The sequence below is a fragment of the Phaenicophaeus curvirostris genome, chromosome 9 (assembly GCF_032191515.1).
Source record: "Phaenicophaeus curvirostris isolate KB17595 chromosome 9, BPBGC_Pcur_1.0, whole genome shotgun sequence".
Lineage (NCBI taxonomy): Eukaryota > Metazoa > Chordata > Aves > Cuculiformes > Cuculidae > Phaenicophaeus > Phaenicophaeus curvirostris.
This window is the reverse complement of record NC_091400.1, coordinates 5,682,717-5,700,157: the sequence shown is the minus strand read 5'-3', so window position 1 is coordinate 5,700,157 and position 17,441 is coordinate 5,682,717. Positions and strand designations below refer to the sequence as shown.

General features: G+C 42.1%; 1 protein-coding gene across 1 annotated transcript; it reads left to right on the top strand.

Moving 5' to 3' along the window:
- The first annotated feature begins 2,370 nt into the window (after positions 1-2,370).
- PBLD (phenazine biosynthesis like protein domain containing) lies at positions 2,371-17,173 on the top strand. Its single transcript, XM_069864015.1, has 9 exons — positions 2,371-2,459; positions 5,868-5,967; positions 7,419-7,517; positions 8,702-8,811; positions 8,956-8,985; positions 9,500-9,588; positions 10,735-10,913; positions 12,682-12,744; positions 16,892-17,173. Exons 1-9 carry the CDS (start codon positions 2,376-2,378, stop codon positions 17,002-17,004), a joined length of 867 nt encoding a protein of 288 aa, XP_069720116.1. The 5' UTR covers positions 2,371-2,375; the 3' UTR covers positions 17,005-17,173.
- The last annotated feature ends 268 nt before the right edge of the window (positions 17,174-17,441 follow it).

Genomic DNA, 17,441 nt, shown 5'->3' with positions numbered 1-17,441 from the left:
GCCGGGGCGCGCGCGGCCGCCTCGGTGCCCAACACACCCGCAAATCAACCCTCTCAAGAGCCGTTCGGGGGGGTTAGAGAGCGAGCGCCGGGTTACTGCAGCCCTGGGAGAGGCGAGGGAGCGCTCGGCATCGGTCTGCGCGGCGATCGGGCAGGATGCATCTCCCACTCGCACCCAGATGGAGAAATCCTCCCAGGAATCCTGTGCATCTTCTGTTCCTTCCCAAGGACTCACTTGAATGTTATAATGAGCTTCACAACAGTCACATCTCTGGCTAATTCGGAGCCGGCTCCAGCTCTGCCTGACCTTGCATTTGAGACAGGGAAAGGCTGCAAGCAGAGGGGATTGCAGGAGACACCTCTGCTCAGCACAGAGCACACCGAACACAAGGTGTAACTGTGGCTGGAAGAGCACTACTTGGAAAGAACATGCTGTGAAAAGGACACCATTGGGGGGATGTTATGTCTTGCTTTCAAAAACTACAGTGTCTTGGATGACTTTAGCTTCAATAAGAATATTCCTGTTTTGTAATGGTAATGTGAGAAACACTTATTCGCTGGTAAAATATTGAACAGGAATGAATCACGGAATCATAGAATCATAGAATAACCAGGTTGGAAGAGACCCACCGGATCATCAAGTCCAACCGTTCCTATCAAGTCTTTGAAGTCTTTGAAGCAACAGGAATAATATTTTTATTGTACAGTTCAGTGCTGAATTGCATGCCCTTCTGAAAAAGGCATTCCATCTTAGAAAAACACCAGCTATATACTAGTTTTAGACAAAGAACCTTGTAAGTCCTCAAGGAATTTTTTTTTTTTTTTTAGGTTCTCCAACCATGATGTGTGTCTTAGAATCATAGAATCACAGAATACTAGCATAGTTTGGGTTGGAAGGGACCTTAAAGCTCATCTAGTTCCATCCCTGTGCTGTGGGCAGGGACACCTCCCACTGGATCAGGCTGCTCACATCCCCATCCAACCTGGCATTGGACACCTCCAGGGATGGGGCAGCCACAGCTTCTCTGGGCAACCTGTGCCAGTGCCTCACCACCCACATTGTGAAGAAATTCGTTGTGTCTAGTCTAAATCTGCCTCTCCAGTTCATAACTGTTGCTCCTTGTCCTATCACCACAAGCCTCTGTGAACAGTCCCTCCCCAGCTTTCTTGTAGCCTCTTCAGGTACTTCAGGTTATCTCCTGACCCAAGACAACTAGATCTCACAAATCAAATAAGGACATCGATAAATTATTGCAGCCCTAAGACAGGTTGTCTCTTGACGTAAACCAGCTACATTTTACGAGACAACTAATCATATCAACAAATCGTTGCAACTCTAAGAGAGTGTTTATTTTTTCAAGTCATTCATCAGTGTCTGTAGATTCTCCACATGTTATCTCTTGGTTTTTCCTGACATCCAATCCGAACCTGCCCTGGTGCAGCCTGAGGCTGTTTCACTCTTAGAATCATAGAATCATGGAATAACCAGGTTGGAAGAGACCCACCGGATCATCAAGTCCAACCATTCCTATCAAACAGTAAACCATGTCCCTTAGCACCTCGCCCACCCGTGCCTTAAACACCTCCAGGGAAGGTGACTCAACCCCCTCCCTGGGCAGCCTGTTCCAGTGCCCAATGACCCTTTCTGTGAAGAATTATTTCCTAATGTCCAGCCTAAACCTCCCCTGGCGGAGCTTGAGGCCATTCCCTCTTGTCCTGTCCCCTGTCACTTGGGAGAAGAGGCCAGCACCCTCCTCTCCACAACCTCCTTTCAGGCAGTTGTAGAGAGCAATGAGGTCTCCCCACAGCCTCCTCTTCTCCAGGCTAAACACCCCCAGCTCTCTCGGCCGTTCCTCGTAAGGCCTGCTCTCCAGCCCCCTCACCAGCTTTGTTGCTCTTCTCTGGACTTCTCTTGTCCTTTCATTTGTTACTTGACCAACCCCTTCCTCGCTGGGACCTCCTTTCAGGCTTCGTAGAGAGCGATGAGGTCTCCCCTCAGACTCCTTCTCTCTGGACTGAACAGCCCCAGTTCCCTCAGCCACCTCTCATGACACTTGTACTCTAGACCCTTCCCCAGCGTCGTTGCTGTTCTTGGGACACACTCGGGTGCCTCAGTGTCCGTGTAGGTCTGGAGCAGGTGGCGAGTGATGCCAGGGGGAGGTTAAAATCTGAGATCCGAGAGCAAGCGGTGCTGAGCGCTGGGGATTGGAGGGAGGCTGGAGGCCCTGTGGATGCCAGGAAGTGACGCGGTGGGTGACGCTGGCACCTCCTGCTGCCAGGGAAACATTAACCTGGGGTTCTGCTCTCCTCTGGGGATCCAGTGGGATAGAGAGAACCGCGTAGAAACAGCTGAAGGCTAAACAAATGCAAACAGCAATGCAAATTCCCATTTTTACAGTTGACGCATTTACAAACCAGCCGTTTTCTGGGAATCCTGCGGCAGTTTGTCTCCTTGAAAATGTAAGTTTAAAAAAACAAGCTACTTTATGAGGCACTGCAGTGACATTGGCTGTTCTGTACCTGCCCGGAGCACTTGGTGCTGTGCTAGACTTTGCCTCCTTTACGCAGCAGTTCTGCTTCCCAGCATTGTTTGCTGTTGCCCTGAAATACTGAGAAATCAGCACAGGGACATTCTTTTTCCATCAGCGTGATTTCACACAAGACACGATTTGTACTTTTTGTGGGTCTTAATTTCATTTTTTTTTCTGATGAATATACTAGTTTTATTCTGAGTTAAGTCAAAGAGAACTGCCTTTTAAGCCGGTGGATCCAGTGCAAAATCTCTGAAAACAAATGCAATAAGATAGAATAAGAATCAATAAGAATCAATGCTCCATATTTTTTGATTGAAGTGTTGAAATTCGGTTTTGGTGTGAGGGTTGTTTTTTTTTTGTGGGTTGTTTTCCCTCCTTTTCTTTGATTTTTTTATCTTTTCATGGAAGGAAAGAGGGGAGCAGAGACCTGAATCTGAGTCTATCACTGTTAGTATGTCAGGTTCAGCTTTAGCCAAGTTTAAGCAGCCAGTTTTTAGTACTTTGAAGTTGCACGGTAGTTTCAGCGCAGTCGGCAGGAGCCATCCTCCTCATCAAGGTGTTATGAACAGTTGGCACTAATCGGTACACTGCTGACAGTTTTTACCAAGGATTAATTATTAAACTGGATTAGAAATGTATAGGCCTTACATTCTTTGTATAGTAGCACTTGATGAAAATTGCAAGTGTGAAATAACACGCAGAGAGAGCAGTCGATGGCAATAGCTCTTACTGAGAATGTGGATCCTTTCTAACTGCCCCAGAGCCTATCCAGATCTTGTACAGTTATCCTGCTTACCTAACTGCTTATGTTACGGCAAAACATCTCGCTTCAGAGGTGGTTTTGACCCTCTAAAATCTAATTGCCTCCTCTTGGAACTTATTTTAAAACTATGAGCTTCTAATTATGTTTTTATATTAATAGTGAGGGCGACTTACGTTGCCTTGACCGCTCCTCGAATCCTGTGTTCAGTTCTGGGCCCCTCACCACAAGAAGGATGTTGAGGCTCTGGAGCGAGTCCAGAGAAGAGCAACGAAGCTGGTGAAGGGGCTGCAGAACAGGCTTTATGAGGAACGGCTGAGAGAGCTGGGGGTGTTTAGCCTGGAGAAGAGGAGGCTGAGGGGAGACCTCATTGCTCTCTACAACTACCTGAAAGGAGGTTGTGGACAGGAGGGAGCTGGGCTCTTCTCCCAAGTGACAGGGGACAGGACAAGAGGGAATGGCCTCAAGCTCCGCCAGGGGAGGTTCAGGCTGGACATTAGGAAATAATTCTTCACAGAAAGGGTCATTGGGCACTGGCAGAGGCTGCCCAGGGAGGTGGTTGAGTCACCTTCCCTGGAGGTGTTTAAGGCACGGGTGGACGAGGTGCTAAGGGTCATGGTTTAGTGTTTGATAGGAATGGTTGGACTTGATGATCGGGTGGGCCTCTTCCAACCTGGTTATTCTATGATTCTGTGATTCTTTGGAGTGTAGAGATTTTAAAGCTTGGGGCTGGAGGCTTTAGTGTCAAAGCTGAGATTCAGTTAAAGCAGGGATTCTAATGCAGAATTTTATCCTAAGGTCCAAGGGGCTCTGGTGCAGCTAGCAGGAATATTTCTGTTCTCTTTTTCCTTCAGAGTCTTAGCAGATGCTTCACAAAAACCTCTGGGAGTAATTCATGAACAGCAAAACGAGCCCTCTCTGTGTTCCAGAGGTGCCACAGGATGGCAGTATTTCGATGAAATTTCTATTATTTTTAATAGCATTTTGGCTGGTCTTTGTTCTGCTCAGAACTGTTTTCCGTGGAATAAAGGAGCGGCGTGTGTTATTGTAAAAAGTTAGCATGTTGTTTCATTGTATGGAGTTCACTCAGCGCATACGGGGTTATGACAGACACAAGTAGTTGTTTTGTATCTGTAGCGTGGGATGATTGGCTGAAAAGGATTGCAGTTATTAAGGGAGATAAATAAAGTTAGCAGGGCAAATTTTTGTCTTTCAGAGGTTGGACCTGACCAAGTCCACCTGGTTCTTTGTTTCATTTGTGTTTCACTATTTTAAAGAACATAGAGAGCTGGGATTGTTTAGCCTGGAGAAGAGGAGGCTGAGGGGAGACCTCATTGCTCTCTACAACTACCTGAAGGGAGGTTGTAGAGAGGAGGGTGCTGGCCTCTTCTCCCAAGTGACAGGGGACAGGACAAGAGGGAATGGCCTCAAGCTCCGCCAGGGGAGGTTCAGGCTGAACATTAGGAAAAAAATTTCACGGAAAGGGTCCTTGGGCACTGGAACAGGCTGCCCAGGGAGGGGGTTGAGTCACCTTCCCTGGAGGGGTTTAAGGAACGGGTGGACGAGGTGCTCAGGGACATGGTTTAGTGATTGACAGGAATGGTTGGACTCGATGATCCGATGGGTCCTTTCCAGCCTGGTGATCCTATGATTCTATATTCTCAAACCTGGCCAGTCAGCAAAATTCTGGGGAAAGGGCAATGGAACAAGGGTGAGGTAGAATGTTATACAATCTCTGCGGCTGATGGATCCTGGGGTCAGTGTTCACTGGTTTGAATCTGCAGACAGTTGGAGCAGGGTGTAGTGAGCTGCAGCATTTTTATTTTTCAGTTTTATGTCCTCTCATTTTCTCCTGATTTAGCATATTGTTCCTGTTGTTCACAGAGTGGTATTCGGGGCCCGGCTGTGAGCGCTGATCAGCCATCTCGGCCGTTGCCCTGGCCATGGCCACGCACCTCTTGGTGGCATGGATTTTTCACAGTTGTAAAAAGAGAGTCACAGCTATTTTTAGATTGTGCTAATAATGACTTCTCTGTGTGACAGAAGGAGGAATTTCTTCACGATGAGGGTGGTGAGGCCCTGGCACAGATTATCCAGAGAAGCTGTGGCTGCCCTATCCCTGGAGGTGTTCAGGGCCAGGCTGGATGGGGCTTGGAGCAGCCTAATCCAGGGGGAGGTGTCCCTGCCCATGGCAGGGGGTTGGAACTGGATGGGCTTTAAGGTCCCTTCCAACCCAAACCATTCTTTGATTCTGTGACTTTAATCATAACTTTAAAAAAAGATTTGTCTTTGTTGAAGAACTGAGCTTGGATTTTTTTTTTTGGTGCTTTTATTTTCCATGTATTCCAAGAATTTGAAAACTAGCAGGACATTTATTAGAAATGCCTACATATCACAGCGATTGAGCTAGGTATCCCATTTTATGCTTAACCTTGTTTTTACTCTCAGAGAATTTAGAGATAAAACTGATTCTGTTTTATGATAATAGAAGATGAAATGAGTATTTATTTGACAGAAACTTCGATTATGTATTTTTTGGCTGGCTTTTAATTTGATTTGTTGTTTCATCATTAGGACTTGGATGAAGATTTGCACCAAAAAATCGCAACAGAAATGAATCTTTCAGAAACTGCCTTCATCAGGAAACTGCACCCTGGAGATGACTTTACCAAAAGTGAGTGGTTCTGCTTGCCCCCCAAAATCCCTTACGAGGCAATAGGAAGACACTGGGGGTACATTTATAAGGAATAGTGCTAATTTGTAAGATGGCCAAAGCAAAACCTTGGAGTAACAATTCGTAACTGGCCTAGCTCGGATACAGGTTCCATTATACAAAAACAAAACAAACTTCAGCCTCTAAAGGGTAACCCAGACTACAGATACACACCAGTTGTGATCGTGACTTTGTAGGATTCCTTAATATGCAAGGGCAGGGAAGCTCTATCTTCTAAATTCTGTGCTTTATTAAAGATTACCACAAATACCACAAAAATCACCACAAGCGAGTATTTCTATGATTAATAAAGTGGATAGATACAGGTGTGTATCAAGCTATTACAAATTATCATCAGTGATCAATAACGTAGCAGGAGTCAATAATATCAGCAAGAAGTATGTATAGATTACAGGCTACTACAAACTTATCACTAGTCAATAATCAATCTTATTGATAATATAACAGCAGATATACTTATGAAAGATTACTAATATATGTTTATATGGTGCTAATCATACTAAATCGACTCCAGAGGGAGGACAAATAGGTTCCATAAGGGAGCCCAGGAGTGGGAGGACAAACCAAACCGAGCCCAGAAGTGGGCCCAGAGGGGGACCAGTAAAACAACAGTTTCACTTCTAAGATGATCTGTGTCATAGAGGTGGAGTCAGCCATATGTCCCCAGCAAGGGCCTATGATCACATAGAAGGTTCGTGCATATCTGTTTAGGAAAGGGCAACACAAAGTTATCGGAGAGACAAGCTTCATTTCAGGTAAAAATTAAGTAATTTTTATATCAGAGAGACATCGAGAACGTAGGCCACCACCACTTCAACAAGCCAGTAGGTGCTGTTAATGCCTGTTTTTCACCTGGAGCAGTCAATAGATCGTGGTGTTTTCTGTTCTCTCAGATTATTCCTGTTCTTTCAGTTCGAACAGCCAGTGGCAGTTACCAATTCTTCATTGCTCAGGATGTTTTTCCCTTTTTCCAGACTCTTTTTCACGTTTTCAGGTGATAAGTTGCTGTTGCAGTTTGTTGACTTTGTGCTTACCGATGGTGTCTCAGCATTGCTGTCTCCAATTTCTAGCTACCCAGCAGCACTTCAAAGGTGCCAGCTGTGCTTCTCAAGGATGCTGCTGCTTCCCAGGCCAGCAGGCACTTCTACTTTGCTCTTTTGCTGTTAGAACAAAGTAGTTGTCCTCTATTACTAACAGACTCCTGACTCAAAAGCAATAGCTATTCCAAAGATCAGTACAAAACAGGTTCTTAAAAATGTGTTTAAGGCAAAGACTGATTATAGCATGTATCTTAATTAACTGAAATTTCATCACGCTATGTAAAGTTTTGAGATAAATTGAAGAAATAAACTTTTTCCACCTAGTAATGCTAAATAAACTTTATTTTCAAGGTTCTTGCTTTGGACTCAGATGGTTCACCCCAGCCAATGAAGTTCCTCTCTGCGGTCATGCTACGCTTGCATCAGCTGCTGTGTTATTTCACATAAAAAGTATGTTTACAAGCTATTTATAACTTTAGAAAATTTACTTTTAATTAAGAAGGTCTCTGTTTTCTTCAACAAGGGCACCAAACATTTAGAAAACACATATGGAGATACCTTAGGTATTGTCTTCTACAACTGCTGTAATTATAAGGTTGTGGTCTGCTGCCTGCGTTGGGGTCCGAAGCCCTAGAAAAGTGCTAAACATGCAGACGTCACCTGGGAGAAGTACAGTGGAATTTGATGAATAGGGAATATTGCTCTTTCTGTTAAGAGGAAATTTCCATTCAACCTTGGAATGTCCAATAAACATTCACTGGCAATTACGTGTTTATTAGTGCGTGAGCTGACACAGGCGGGATGCAGGAGCAGCCACAGACCCACGGATTGAATACGAAGAGTAAATTTACTTTCCTTGCCTTACCAACTTAGGGGATCTCTGAAGCAGCACCAGGGCAGAGGCACACAGGCAGGGACACAGGCACTGCAGAGCTCGGTCCTTGCTGGAGCTGAACCTGCTGCTTTTGCCTGTGTTCTGGGGACTCAAACAGGTGTCATTTACCACCACAGCAGGAATCTCAAGCGTGTTGTGCCTCTAAGGATGTTGAGGCTCTGGAGCGAGTCCAGAGAAGAGCAACCAAGCTGGTGAGGGGGCTGGAGAGCCTTACGAGGAGTGGCTGAGAGAGCTGGGGTTGTTTAGCCCGGAGGAGAGGAGGCTGAGGGGAGACCTCATTGCTCTCTACAACTACCTGAAAGGAGGTTGTGGAGAGGAGGGTGCTGGCCTCTTCTCCCAAGTGACAGGCGACAGGACGAGAGGGAATGGCCTCAAGCTCCGCCAGGGGAGGTTCAGGCTGGACATTAGGAAAAAATTCTTCACCGAAAGGGTCATTGGGCACTGGCAGAGGCTGCCCAGGGAGGTGGTTGAGTCACCTTCCCTGGAGGTGTTTAAGGCACGGGTGGACGAGGTGCTGAGGGGCATGGTTTAGTGTTCGATAGGAATGGTTGGACTCGATGATCCGGTGGGTCTCTTCCAACCTGGTTATTCTATGATTCTATGACTCTATGCTCGTCCTCCCACAGGACCAGGTTGCTCAAAGCTGCATCCAACCTTAGTAAGCTACCGTAAGGGCTGTAGTAGAATAATTCAGATTCAAATTCGTATCCTTGTTAACGTTGCAGTGTTCTCTTTCCAGAAAACACAAATTCAGTTCTTACATTTGTGACGCTGAGTGGTGAATTAAAAGCCAAACAAGTGGGAGATCATATTGTCCTGGACTTGCCAGTTTACTCAACCTACCCACAGGTCAGTTAAGATTTTATTCATTAAAGAGTTTCAAGGAAAGTATGTGGTCATGTTTGTATGTGTGTGTAAGTCTAACTATAGTTGGAGAGATACATACATAGATATGTTCCATTTTTTACAGTTGTGGTTTTTTTTTTTCTTCAGGTACTTCAGGAAGTAGAAGAGTTAGTAAAGGTAAAAGAGAATCTATATGTGGTCTTAGAAGCACATTTATATTAGCTATATTTATTTTGATGTATTAAAATCCTGAGAAGTGGCAACATGGCATTGCTTGATGTACTCCTGAACTTGAAACACTCAGCTGGAAAGGTCTGGGTTATGCACTCAGGAAATGGAATTCTCTGGAATGCTTTAGTTGAACTCCTGTCTCCCACTGCCATTGGCTGAACCGTCAGTATTTATTTCAGTGGCATTTTCAGCCTTTTGTATGCACGTGAGGGCAATCCAGTGTCCTTGCCCTCTTCCAGGTCTCTGAATTCCTTTCCAAGTTGACACCTTAGCACCTACTGTATCCATTCATGCACTCAGTGCATTTACTGTTCTTCCTTGCATGTACTTGTGGGCTGTGTGAAAAACCGTGCATAAGCCTTATTCTATCTGGGAATTTGTTTTACAGAACTGTTAGGGAAATAATATTTCATATTCAAATGACTGTGTTTTACTTTGTCTCTTTCAACTTTTCCACCAGGCAGCTGTTGGTGACTTGGTTGTTCAAGATCTCCGTTACTCTCCTGACACAAAGAAACTCTTAGTCCGCCTGAGTGATGCTTATGAAAGGTGTCTTACCCTATTTTTTTAAAAAATCAAGCATGCAGAAACTGAGTCTTCTTGCTTAATGTCTACTCCCTACGTATTAGGCTCTCTGATCTAATTTTAGAACAGATGGAGATTAAAAGCTCTAATTTAAACTTCAGTTTTAAATAATTATTTTATTGTCTCCTGTGAGTTTATTGAACCTGCAAAGCTACGTAAGATCAATCTGAAGTCTGTCTTGAAGACAGGGAGGTGTAGGGAACAGTGTTAATGATGGTTTATTTTGCACCATCCATCTGAGTTAAAAAATGATTGAGTATCCTAGCAGGAAATCAGGAATCTTGCTTCTCAAATGGAGTTGCATAGCTGTGGAGATATGAGTGAGACAGGGCACATGGACAGAATGCTGTGGATTCTAATTCCTGTTTCACTGGAATCTGCTTGCACGTACTTAACAGCATCATAAGTAGCTTTATAGAGGAAATTCCAATTCGAATGATTTCAAAGCATTTGTTAATCTTGGAGAGGGGAAGTTCATTGTTAAGTCAAGTATGAGTTGGATATATATTGCCGAAACACAAATTCTTAAATCAGGCCAATTTACTGTTATTTTCACTTGAAGTTTGGCCTAAGTGGTTTGGCTGGTGGGACGAAAGGAATATTCTCAGCTGAGTACTTATTATTTTTAATCTTTCAGCCATTGTTTTATAGGAAGGCACCTGCAATTTCACAGACCTAGGACTGTTGTAGAGTGATTTAGAATCCTGTGAAGATCTAACGGTGGTGGTGCTTTGCTTGCTCTGAAATAAGGAGGAGTGTTTACTCTCTGTATTTTGTAATAATGAAAGATTTCTTCTAGTGATTAAAACGCTGAAACAAAAGTGTGCATTTTTGTAGCTAATATTCCAGGATGCTTTATTTGGGAAATAAATAGGAAACGCGTGGCTTGAGCTTTTTTCTCTCCTACCTTGGACTGTATTATATTCAGGGTAGTCTGCTGTGAAATGGCACAGGGAGGACAATGCTAGGAATCTTGTCTTCTCTAGCATTTTACAGTGAGTGTTTTGGGACTGTAGAAAAGGTGATTATATAGTTTTCAGCTTTTTTTTCAACACACATTATTGTAGAGTGAAGACTATGCACTGTTAAAGCTCTATAATTGTATTCAAGGTCTGTACTGGAAGAATTGCAAGTCAGAGCACAACGGTTTTTGCAAGTTGAAAAGACAGGAAAGGTGAAAGGACTCATATTGACTCTGAAGGGAGATTCCACTGGAAAAGATAAAGGCCATGATTTTTACTCCAGATATTTTGCACCTTGGTATGGAGTTCTGGAAGACCCTGTTACAGGTATGTGTTTATGTGACAAGTGACTCTTACTATTGTTTCAGTTAAATTAAAAGGTTCTTATTAAACTTAATGAATCTGGCTTTGTACTTTGGACTCTTTCTTCTGAATTATTGTTCCATATGGACAGCAGGAGCATGCTCATTAAACTGAAAACTTCCATGACTGATGCCAACTCATTCAGAAAATCAGCTTCTTCCTGTCATCAGGCCAGATACTCCTATGTCTTTTTCAGATCTTTCTGTGATGTATTCCAGTTAGAGAAAAGCGAGAAACTCAAGTGGTATTGAATGAGCGTTGCAGTAGAAGTTCACATCCACTTCTGCTGGCGTTCTTTATTTCTTTTGCACCTCAGCTGAGGTCTCCTCTATTTTCATCACAGTTTTATTGTGGCTATTCTCAGGCTTATTAATAAAATGAACTCAGCTCGTATATTTAGGGGCAAGAAGGCCTGTTCCTTTGATATCCCACTCTATAAAGGTGATGAATGTTGTACTGGTTAATCACAGGTTAATTATTAGTCAGCTGAGAACTGGTAAAAAGTGATAAAAAAGAAGACCTTGGTAAAAGATGCTCATTAAATGTTTTGTAAAACAGGAGAAAACCTTCTTTATTGGAGTAATGCTAGTTATTCAGCACTGCTAGCAGAAAGACAGGTTTACAAAGAAATATAAGCCATGTATTTCAGTTACTTCTTAAGCTTTCAGTCCTGCTTTCTGGATAAAGCCAGGGACTGATGGATGTATCTAATCTGATACGTCTGATGGACGTATCTAATCCCTGAGCTCATTTCTTAGGATTTCTGGGAGGACTCATACTGATCTGTAGGAAAAGCTAGAAGCTTCCAGAGTCTCTGAGGTATTTCCCTAGACTAGTTATAGCTCACTGTTTCTTGTCTTCCATCTTTTAAGTGTCCATTCTTTTATAGAAAGAAACCTTTTTATTGCATTGCCGAAGTATACTTTTAACAGCGTTATGGCTTTGTATTGTATTTCTTTTATCATGATTTCTTAGTAATGCTACATGTCCTGGTGTCCTTGAGCCCTGATAATTATAGTTACTTCACAGCAGCGTTTCCAGCTGAGCATCTTTGCCCGTAGCTGCTAACATAGGCTGAAGCAGCGTCTCTAGCACTGAATCTGAGAAGTGATACTGAGTTTTTAAGCCATCTGCCTGTCAGGAAACAAGAAATCGGTCTTTTAGTTTTCAGAAACCGTGGTGAGACCTTAACAATCACCTCAAGTCACATCCTGATACTTACCAGCATTCGAGACTGAAACCCCCCTGAGGTTTTGTTGTGAAAATTGTTAGGAGAGGAAATACTTTGGTTTTAGACAGGGACTTCTATCTACCAGTAGGCTCTTTGGTTTTTTGACGGGTAGCAGTTCGTATTTCATTGAATAACATCATGTTTAGATGAATAATATTTTGAATTTAGTATTTTGAGATTCTGTTGTCAGGAAACTTCACATTAGGTAAACAAAGGAGTACTTTGTCTCAAGTATTTTAATCAGTGCTATTTGTTATTCCTGCCAATTGTGGCCTTCACCTAGGCAAAATTTCCATTGAAGCCAGAGGAGGAGGAACTGATGCTGCTTTATCATAAATAAATTAAAGGGTAAAGCTGTAAGTTCTGCCTGCTGTGCAGCTTCTTAGGTGTTTTTGCTCTGAACACTTGTTTTTTTTATGGCATTTATGTTGTGAATGTGCTTGCTCTCTAAAGCTGTGATTTTAATTTAATTCTATACTTTGTTTTCCAATTTCTTTTAAGGATCTGCCCATGCGGTTTTAAGCAGCTACTGGTCAGAGCAACTGGGGAAGAAAGAAATGCTTGGTAAGAGAAACCTTTTTCTTGCAAACGTACTCATTTATGTACAAGAAAAGAAAAGGTTTTATTATTACTGCAATCCATTCTGTAGCAATAACTCCCTATCCATTTTCTCAATATGAATAGAATATTATGTAATATTATGTGTGAGGTAATCTTTAAGAAATTACTTTCTTTCCTACTCGCTGTTGTGACACATCATGCCTGCTGGGAGTCTGAAGTGTTAGTTTGTGAGTTGTAACTCTCTGCAGTTAGTTCTTAATTTCAGCTTTTGGTTTTTAGTTCTTATGACCATTCATCATGACTGAAGCTTGGTGAACTTCAGGTGATGTTACTTATGTGTTTTGATTTAATTTTATTTTACGTCTCTGTCTTTATTGCTTGCATTTTGGCTATTGGGTACAGGTATCGGTATTTTCATTAATGATGTGCATTTTCCAGTACAATTTGGGCACTAGTTTCCTTTCCCCTCCTGTGTATTAAGATAAGACTGAAAGAAGTCATATCATTTCTGCCTGATTTGAGGATTTGCTTGAGAACTACTCCAGATTAATCCCTTCAGTGACTTCTTTAGGAACCTTAGGGTTTAGAATAGCTAGTGTTATCACAGCTGGATAAGAAGAGATGATGTTTTTTTAACATTCAGATTCTACTTATGGAATGTGTTTTATGGTACTAGGTTTCTTCTCGGTTTTGATAAATCTGTGTATTTAAGCATGAAGATCAGTTTTTCTCAGGATGATGATCTTTTACACAGTAGCGAGGAACGATGTAAGAAAGAATATTCACTTACATTACAAGAACTGAAAGAATGTGGCTGACATTAAATATAAAAGAATGAGGACAAGATATATGGCACTGGCAAATGTTATTTATCAGTGATTTTATTTGCAGTCTTACTTTTAAATGATTAAGCCTTATATGAATTTGAGATGATTGGACCTCTGAAGTCAAAGAAGAGGTTTATTGGTATTCTTTCAATCACCCTGATGTGCTTATTAGATCATTTATTTGTTGTTATGCAAGAAGAAGAGAAAGAGCTGGGGAGACCTTACAGCAGCTTTGCCAGTACTTAAAGGGGGCTACAGGAAGGCTGGGGGCGGCTGTTCATCAGGGAGTGAAGTGATAGGACAAGGGAGAATGGCTTTAAGCTGAAACAAGGGAGGTTTAGATTAGACTTTAGGAAGAAAATGCTCCGTGTGAAGGTGGTGAGGCCCTGCCCCAGGTTGCCCAGGGAAGCTGTGGCTGCCCCATCCCTGGAAGTGTTCAAGGCCAGGTTGGATGGGGCTTGGAGCAACCTGATCCAGTGGGAGGTGTCCCTACCCATGGCAGGGGGTTGGAACTGGATGGGCTTTAAGGTCCCTTTCCAACCCAAACCATTCTGTGTTTCCTACAAGACAGATTGCTTTTTTTTTTCCATATTTCAGAGAGATGTGTTCTCAAACTTCTTTGTGGTAGAAATCATACAAAAGACAATTTGAGAGGACAAGTTCACTTGACATCTGATCAACGCGTGGTCTCTGTGTGCTTGTGAGAAATAATTTTTCCTTACATTGATGTGACTGAAGGTTATCAGGTCGTACTGGGACAAATTCTGTTTCTAATGAGATTATTTGGAAAAGATGACCGGCAATTGAGAAGATTCTGTATCTCTAAAAATTTATAAATAAGTATTTTTTGAATTTTTTATAAACCTCTGCGGTAGCTTCTGTAATATCCGATACCTTTTATTGCAAGAATAATGGAAGATTTTCTTCCATAAACTGCAAGATCTGTTAGTTCCAAAATATATCAGCTGTGAAATAATATACAAATAAGGAACATTAAATCTACTGTCAGATCTCTCTGGGTATGTGACCTGTAGGAGGAGGCCAGCTGCATCTCTGCTGAAGTGTCAGACATAATTTCCTGTGTTTTTGTTCCCCTCCTACTTTTATTAGACCAAATTGTTAAAAAACAACCTCCCCCAGCAACTACAAAGAGAATTTTCCAGGCTTTTTACAAGGTGAAATACTTTATGATCTTTCCTGAAGCTATGTACGTATCCTTGAATTCAAGCTGAGCGTTAAAGCAGAGTTTAGTATCAGTCCTTGCCTTTTTTTTTCATTTGAGGAGTCTGCAACATGTAAAAAGCTATAGTCTCTCCTGTTGGATGTGTAGACTTTCATAATTTCTAACGAATGCGCTATTTAGCAACTGTCTCTGTATCCAGACCTTCACGTCATTTGCATATTTCTGGGATGACATTTATAAGCACGCTTAAGGAATTCAATACAACCAAACAGATAATAGAGGACTTTCCACATTATTGTGAAGAGAAGGGGCTTCTTCCAGGGAAATTTTTACACACCGGTTGAAGGCAGAGGACTCTTTCTGTACCTGTTTATTCAGACAGCTGTATTCATTAGTGGGGAAATTTTGGTTCTTGTTGTCAGAGACTGATTTTTGCTGCTCATGGACATGCATCAACTTTGTGATCCAAAAGGCAAGTGCACATCAGAGATAAGCTGAGTGTGTCTGAAGATATTGCTATTAAATTAAATGCTGTAGTTACTGAAATGTTCCTTGCAGGACTGTTTACTTACAGACATAGCGTGAAGTATCAGTGCTTCTGTGTGAAAGAAAGAAAAGACCACATATTATTTTCACATAAGCTTGGGTAAAATTTTCTTCTGTGTTTTTTAATTTTTCTTCTACTTTGAAGGTTTCTTTAGAAATAAAATAAACTGGACCAACATCAAAACAGTCTCAGTATTCCTGCCATGAAACAGTACTGGTTTCACTTAAAGGAGGAAAAAAAAAAATCCCAACCAGCCTCTGAAGTTCTGGAATAATTAATCTCTTTTATTTAATCTGCTGTCACGAGGGAGTGGGAGAGGTTTGCTGCGTATCCCCACTTGGCAATAATGATTGATCAGATTTAGCGTGGTCTGGACCTTAAAGAGTCCAACATATTTCAATTGAAGGCATTACTCCATACATAGATGTTCTGACAAGTTAAAACCAATAATTGATAGTTCTATAAATACCGAAGAACTGAAAGTATCAGTATCAATCTCTATACAGTTTCCATTGTTTTGGAGTGTTTGCTTCGTTTGAGAATCTAGTGTCCTGATATAAGGGAGAGCTTCCTTGTCAGCTGTGGCTGAGAAATTGTTTTAAAGCACATAGTGTATACACCATCTGTTAGAGATCCTGTGCTCCGTTGGGGTCTGAATGCAGGCCCTACCCAGTTTAAAACTTGAGGGTTTGTAGAGGAAACCACGCCTTTTGGCTTTGAACAACTTTTGTAGTAGTTGGAAACTCATTGAGGAAGAAAACTGAACGTTAATGCCTCGTCATCTGCAGCCTTTCACAAAAACAGTACCTGAAACTCGATCCTAGATGCTAAATGCCATCTGAACCAGACCATTTCTTGACCAAGTAGTCGTGCAGCTAAAATGGGAAAACTGACAAGTCTACAGACTCGGTGTGTTAAGTGAGCATTTTCGTCCCACCTGTGTATGACTAAGTACTTTAGGCAAAAGTTTAGCGTTGTAAGTATTTACAAGTGGAAAGCCATTTCTACTTAAAGTTTATCCATCTGCATTAAATGATATATCCAGAACTAAGATCTGTTCCTGTCTGTGTAAGAATTTGTCTCAGTTTGTGACAGCTGAGGCAGCATCTTTGTTTCTTTGTAGACTTTTTCCACAGGCTGCTTGAGCTTTATTTACCGTTTAGTCAAAAACATTCTTTGAATGTAGTATCTATTTTAGATGTTCAGTACTGGTAAAGTGGTTCTTCATTCTTAGGCACCTAATACTCGATGTTCATCCTTCGTATCTAGAGAAACTGTCAGTCCCACGAATGAGAGAATCCAAGGCTTCTTTAGAAGGAAACTTGCTTGGCTACATCACAGCAAATGATCATTCACTACTTGTATTAACGAGCATATTTGTCAGACTCAGCAGAGAAGTTCTAGTCTGAGTTACGCTCTCAGCTAATCTTCATCCATAAGGACAATCCTTCCAGGGTGTCCCTGGCAGGGTGCCTGCCTTGGTGCTCCTTGCTTGCCACAGGCAGAGGCCTTATTTCCCCGAGTTTTCTTGGATTTTTAAATAATATGTGATAGATACTGGGTTTTTAACTGAGGATTCTTGTTTCCATTTAGCTTGTCAATGTTCCCGCCGTGGAGGAGAGTTGAAGATTTCACTGCGTGATCATGGAAGAGTGGACATTGCGGGGCAAAGTGCTGTTGTATTAAAAGGAAGCCTGACTTTCTGAAAAAATTGGCACTAACGGTTTAATCTCCTACATCTTCAAATTATTCATATGCTGATTGTATCTCAGCTCTAGGCAGTGAATCATCGCTGGCCTCAAAAGGCTTTGCTTAATTATGGTCCATTTAAACAAATTGCTTGAAAACGCTCGCTTCTGGTCTTCAAGACCCTTGGTGTTGGACTCGATAATCCGGTGGGTCTCTTCCAACCTGGTTATTCTATGATTCTATGATTCTATGTTCTTTTCTTCGCTTTCATCTTGCCACGTACACTGCCCTCAGAAACTGTCCAAGGACAGCTATCTTGTTTTTCTGCTTCTAAATGATTCTTTTCTTTATTTCCAAATGCTACGTTAGAAGCCATTCCTGCTTCCTGGATTGAATTGTAAACTTTTCTGATTGATAAAATAACCAGACTTTTCCAGTATGCTGTTATGTGAAA

Bases quoted from the DNA above. Each gene is read 5' to 3' on its own strand.
- PBLD (XM_069864015.1), top strand. From the start codon at position 2,376: ATGCAAATTCCCATTTTTACAGTTGACGCATTTACAAACCAGCCGTTT. The intron at 8,812-8,955 runs GTCAGTTAAGAT...TTTTTTCTTCAG, and splicing joins TTTACTCAACCTACCCACAG to GTACTTCAGGAAGTAGAAGA. The intron at 12,745-16,891 runs GTAAGAGAAACC...GTTTCCATTTAG, and splicing joins GGGGAAGAAAGAAATGCTTG to CTTGTCAATGTTCCCGCCGT.